Raw genomic sequence first — 6,622 nt, 5'->3', positions numbered from 1 at the left:
ACAGCATTATATTGAAGTACTGTAGTTCTGAAGAGAGAGAAATAGCTCTGGACTACAAATGATTTTAATAGTTTTAATAAAAGTTTTTTCAGTGAAAATTAAAATTGTGATAAGAGAATTGTGATTGAGAAAAATGATTATTCCCACTAATCGTGAATTACATTACAATAACTGTCAAAATAATTGCAATGGGCTTTTTTTACCACCATGCAGCCCTATTTATAAGCATGCAGAACAATAATCAAAAGAAACTATGTCTGGTCAAATGTGCAACACAGCGACTCATAATGCAAAAGCAAATACAAAACAAAGAAATAAGGGATATTATTGATAATGAACACGCCTGTTAATGGTATTGAAGTTATACGTGAGTCTGAAGTCATTAAAAACAATAAGAGTTATCTATTTAGTATTCTTTACATGCGTTGTAGGACATTTTACAATGGCATGTTATTTTGGTATTTTGTGTGTGTGTCAGTGATGTGCTGGAGAAAGTGAGCTGTGTAATGTGTCCCTGCTGCAGTCTTACTGTCTCTGTCTCTGTACTCTGCCTGCTGGCCTCCACTTCAGCTCCCTTTAAGCTCTTACAGCAAAACGCCATGTAAACAGCCGAAGCCATTCACACTGAGCTCGTACTCTACACCGATATAATGTCAGATGAAAGCATGGAGACCCGACCGACTTGTTGTCACAGTACTGTCGGGTAATAAGTTATTGTGATAAATGAGTCCAGCATTTCACATATGCAGGAAACACATTGTCCGAGGGTCTTTGAATGTGCCATGGGTTGAATATAAACAGAAACAGAAGTTGGGCAGAGGTTCTTTGGTTATGCAGAAGTAAATAAATACACACACACATCTCCAAAGTGTTTAATGAATGGTATAAAATAAATGGAACAATATATTGTTGTTTACAGGACAACACGGGTAGAGACAGTATGCTGTATTTAATAGAACTCTGTTTATATTTTTATCCTGTGAGATTAAATATGGACTATTATTTGTGGAGGTTGAGGGCGCACCGTGCAGGACGCCCACGCTGCTGCTGCTCTGTCAGTGCTCTCCAGCTCATTCTCACTGTCTGCTGCATAGCCTGCTTTGCCTTGTCCTGTCCTATCCATCCTGTCCTGACTTGTGCTGTCCTTTCCTTTCCTGTCCTGTCCTGCTGTCCTGTCCTGTCCTGTCCAGTGTCCCTCTCACCCCTCACTGTAACACGTCGTGTAGGTCATCCCTACCAGAACCGGACGCCTCCCAAGAAGAAGAAGCCTCGGACGTCCTTCACGCGGCTGCAGATCTGTGAGCTGGAGAAACGGTTCCACCGGCAGAAGTACCTGGCGTCGGCTGAGCGGGCCGCCCTCGCCAAAGCCCTGAAGATGACCGACGCCCAGGTCAAAACCTGGTTCCAAAACAGACGCACCAAATGGAGGTGAAATCATGTTTCATTTTTTTCTTTTACCAATGCCTTCTTATCTCTACAGAGCAGATGGAGACTTTTTTTGTGGTATTTTTAGAGCCACTAACCCCCAAAGAGGCCCTGCATTCTTTATGGACGGCTGTAGGCCCATTTGGTTCCCAAGGGCTGCCAGGGGTCCTCCCCTTGTTTTGAAAGGGCTCCAAGAGGAAAATGGTTTTAACTGACTGTTATGTCATAGTCATAAGCACAATATCAGGAATTTATCCTTTTAAGTAATGACTGTTTTCATCTCCCTCTCATTGCTATCTTCCTGTGTGCCCTTATCTGACAGTTCAATGCACTTTTACACAGCATCAAATATTCACTCATTTATTACAACAGTGCAGGCGGTAACTGGTGTTGATTAGAATGCATTCATTTTAGCTAAAGTTGTATCGAATAAACTGAGCACTGTGTGTATAAAATTCTGAAAATGCTCTTAAAATGGACTGTGTGGACACATTTGGTGACTGTTGAGACTGCCTGTTTATGCACCAGGAGACAATAGAGTAAATACAGCATCAGTTGGAGTAATAAATCATCAAATAGCTCATTTTAGTTTCTGTGAGGCAGAAATAAAACATTGTGGCTGGTTTTAAATAAGGAAGAAAATGCTCATTTATTTACTACACTGTAATTTTTGACAAACAATTGATTAAATATGCTTAAAAGATAATGAGTAAAAGGTAAAAACCCCCTTTTTTCATAAAAGAAATAAAATCAGCATTTTCATACAGTAAATAAATAAATACATGTGTCCACATTATAGACCTATTTGGATGTGTCTTACGAATTAATTTCTTATATTATAAATCTATTCAGCATATTCCATTAATACAATGTCGAGCCGTCTTTCAGTATAAAATGTTAATTCTGTGATATTTCAGATTTATTTCATTATTATTTTACAATTGCTATTTGCATTATTTGATCTTTTTTTAATAATACCTGGAAATGTGCATAATTTCCGCAAAATATATTTTTTTACGTGACAGGAAAGATGGGCAGAAACAGAATGATCTTTTCAGGTTTTTGAAACGGAGCTGATAAACTGGATAGAAAGGGAGCGGCTGATTTTGTGTCAAATTCAGTATTTTTGTCCCCTATTCTCTTGAAGTGCTCAATTATTGGACTGTTTATACTGCAAATGTTAGAATAATGAGTTTATAACACTGTTTTTAGCGCTTATTTTTCGTTGACAATAATAAAGCTTTCGATTTTGTAATAATTCACAGATTGTACAGTGACAAACGCTGCCCAGGTCATTGTATCCTGTGCAATGAATATACATCTAAATGTACTGGTCCGGAGAAAAATAATGTCGATTGCAATGTAGTGGCGCTGTCGTGTGTTAGTATCTATTATGATCTGTATCTTACACTGTCTCTGAACCAGTCCGTGTCGTCCGGCAGTTTGACCCGCTGCGGTAGCCGTCCGTCGCATCTCCGTGGTCAAAGCCCTGAAGCTGGATTGCACCGGTATTCTGACCTTTACGGTAAAATGCAGTGAAACGGCCACAGAGAGCTACAGTGCAATTGATGGGTGCTAAGGTGCTAACACAGGGTAAACAAAACATATATAGATACGATTAATTGGATTATGTTCACAGGAGACACCGTACCTGTCCCTTATAAATGAAAACCTCCACTAAACTGTGACTGTATTCATCGATTTGGGGTTTCTAGAAAAGAAATATCCTGACATATAATTATTCTTATTATTTCTCTGTGCTCATGTTGCTTATTTTTATTTTATCTGCCTTGTTTGGGTTTTATTTTTATTTTGTAGAGCACTTTGGAACATTGTTAAGAAAGTCCTATATAAATAAAGATTATTATTATTCATTCATTCATTTCAGAAAAGGTCATGAATAAATCATTTTTACTGTATCAATTTAGAGAATTTCCAAAATAAAAGTCTCTTATTTGAACCTTGAAATGACTAGATTTCTAAAAACTTTAAGTGTTATACAAACACATTGCTCCATAGTTTCTGACAGTGTTATATTCAAGTTCAAGAAAACAAAACAAAAACTTAAAACAACAAAGCAAACAAACAAAGACATACATATAGACTCATTAAAGCCACACTATGCAAGCGTCATTGTGACATGTTTTTGCTAAAATATTAGTTTAATTGTGGCAAAGCACATCTGTCCACAAAAAATGTGTATTTAACATTCAGCCAAAGAATTATAATGTTCCAGTTGGGTTGGGCTTGGTAAGTATAATCTACATATTTTATGCTAGGAGCCAGCCAGTGTGTGGGAAAGGTAGGGGTTTATTCTGATAAATAAATGTCTCACATAACTAGAATCTTGTAGATGGACGACAATAGATACTTAAGACTGGCATAAAGAAATGTAGTCCAACATACTAGCCAAGCCCGACCAAACACTTTGGCTGAATATGAAATATTTTATATTGGAAATTCTGTAAATTGTTACAGTAAAAATGCTTGATTTTGAGTCTATTTGTAGTCGGAGTATGGAAAGCTGACAAGGTCATTATTTGTGTCCTTTTCCCTGTTGTGTGATATTTTATACGTCAGTTAATATATTGTTTTAAACACTGTTGCAAACACCACCCTATGCTCCTGCACACGACAATCAGCAGAGGGCGTTTGTGAATGTTGTATGTGTCTCCACGCGTGTGCTGGTGGAGGTTGTGCTAGAATGCCTGCCATTTATTCCTTGGTAAATATCTGATAGATTTGGAATTTTTAATTTGTAAGGGACAAATGTTTTATTCTTTCTGGGAATATAATCCAATCCAATCGTATTTCCATGTATGCATTTTGTATGTACCATACCTTTTTTTTCCTGCTAGAGGATCCACCTTGAGCATTTTAGCATTTAGCCAGACCCAGCATCCACCTTTTGGTCACACAAAACAGTTTTGTTCGATTTGGGTCACTTAGCATGTTCATGGGAAGTGCATTAAATCAGTGGTTAATTAAGATAGGTATGTCAATGTTATTGCACTGGTGTGTATTTGTGTAATGTTCATTAACTGCTAGCTCCAGCCCAGGTGTGACCGTACCCCGTACCCCGTACCCCGTACCCCACTGACACTCAACCAACAGTGGTTGAACGGTGAACACATGTCTTGTGTCAAGCTGAATGCAGTGTCTCTGCTCTGGACATGGAGCTCTCTGGAGCTCTGCCTTTCTGCATGTATCACCTTTCTTTTGTTTCATTCTCACAGTTCATTCATGTGACATTTGTTTTTACTCTGTATTGGATGTGATTTGAAATGTAGCACTACAAGCCACTTGTAATAAAATAATAAGTAAAAATTACAGTACAGGTACACAAAAAAACTGTGTTACAGTAACAAGAGTAGCCTAAATGTAATTAGTTTCTTTCACCCCTGATTAACAGTAAAACATCAAAGGCAGAGAAAAGGAGACAAATAATGGTCTAAACGGTTTTCCACAGACAGTCATGCTGCAACACTTATCTTTGGAAAGTGAGAAGACTTGCTGGGCCGTTTCACTGCATTTACCATAAAGATCAGAATGGGTAGATTCACTGCAACTTTAGGGGGGGCTGGTTTGAGAGTGACAGCGTCAAATGTATGAGGGCACTTCAGGAATACACCAAACTTTTGTCTTCTACCAAGCAAACCGTGAATATGCAGTATATCCCACATACTATAGCCTACATGTGTGAGCAGTGTTTCCTTGACGCTGTTGCAGGCGGCAGACGGCGGAGGAGCGGGAGGCGGAGCGACAGCAGGCCAACCGGATCCTCATGCAGCTGCAGCAGGAGGCTTTCCAGAAGACCATCAACCAGCCGGTGACCCCGGACCCGCTGTGCCTGCAGAACAGCTCCCTGTTCGCCCTGCAGAACCTGCAGCCCTGGACCGAAAACACAGGAAAGATCAGCAGTGTGTCGGCCTGCGAGTAGAGCTGAACACACGGCCTCCGGCTGGGCACCTGCGCCGGTACCAACTGACTGCTAGAGGGCGGGGCTGAGCTGTGGCCCGCTGAGGAGCTCCGTATAGAGGAGGCCTGATGCGGGACACTGTTTGAAAGATCTTGGTTATCAGGTCATCTCCTCCTATTATCACCCGCCTTCTGTCAGACCCTGCTTCAGATGGGGTCCCTCGGCACTACTCCCATATAATGGGGGTCCACATCTGGATCCTTCATAGGTCGGGACTGAATGCTCCAGCCCTGCAGACACCAGACTGGAATTTTGGAAATATTCCAGGGGCATCTTGATGAACTGTGTGCTCCCTAACACTGCAAAAAGCCCACCAGAGGACCAGAGACTGGCACCAGTGAGTGGTTGTATTATAGTTTACCTATAAGGGACTTGATGTTTCATAAACAGCATATTTTCATATTGATGTCTGACAAAAAAAAAAAGATATGTGTGTACATCTATGCCATCAGTGTCTGTCTGTGTTTATCTGCTTTGTTAATGGACTTTTTACTCAACTGCACAGTAACAAACAGGGCACTTGTTTTAGCACCTTTGTATGAATTCAAACATGTAATCTGACTCCGTGTGATGATTTACATCAACAAACCAAGGATATCTGTCTATTTTACCACTTCATGATTTAGAAATAAATGAACCTAAAGGCCGACAAGATAAAGGAAGAATAATATTTAATGCCACCTACATTTAACAATGACCACTTTGACCACATTTGTTTGGACTAACACTTTGGACTTGTAACACTTTACAAACTGTGTTTTCCACACTTAAAGCTGCAGTAGGTAACTTTAAAAAAAAACTGAAACTTTTACTATATCCTGACAGTAGAACATGAGACAGATAATTTGTGAAAAAGTCAGGTTCCTCTGGCTCCTCCTAGTGCTACTAATGGTATTATAAGAATCCACCATGACTGAACGAAAACAACCAATCAGAGCCGAGAAAGATATTAAGAGGCTTTGGGTTGGTGGCCTGAGGGTAATTGTTTGTTGAGACTCCACTTCCCATGGCCACAAATCATCTGTATTTGACAACCTGTGAATGAGACTCAACAATCAATTAAAACTGCAAGCAGCGATGAACGGGCCCTCGCATGCAACAGGGTGTGCTGTGGCTGCGTCACGTGCCGGCGTAACACGTGCAGACCACAACGTGAACATTTCATGTAAACCAGATCAAAATCACCACACAGCGCACTTCCTGTTGCCAGTAGGTGGC

General features: G+C 40.2%; 1 protein-coding gene across 1 annotated transcript in view; it reads left to right on the top strand.

The window, feature by feature from the left end:
• tlx1 (T cell leukemia homeobox 1) overlaps window positions 1–6,097 on the top strand; it is a gene marked incomplete at its 5' end in the record, with an annotated part of 7,075 nt that extends 978 nt beyond the window's left edge. Inside the window, 2 exons of the mRNA XM_035663070.1 lie at window positions 1,191–1,428; window positions 5,155–6,097. Coding sequence (XP_035518963.1) covers window positions 1,191–1,428; window positions 5,155–5,365 — 449 coding nt within the window. The remainder of the gene's footprint in view (window positions 1–1,190; window positions 1,429–5,154) is intronic.
• Window positions 6,098–6,622: the final 525 nt, after the last annotated feature.

This window comes from Morone saxatilis, unplaced genomic scaffold (assembly GCF_004916995.1).
Source record: "Morone saxatilis isolate NCDOM2014 unplaced genomic scaffold, NCSU_SB_2.0 Contig19, whole genome shotgun sequence".
In the NCBI taxonomy this organism is placed as follows: Eukaryota; Metazoa; Chordata; class Actinopteri; family Moronidae; genus Morone; species Morone saxatilis.
Note: the sequence above shows the minus strand (reverse complement) of the source record. Positions and strands in the feature narration are given on the sequence as shown.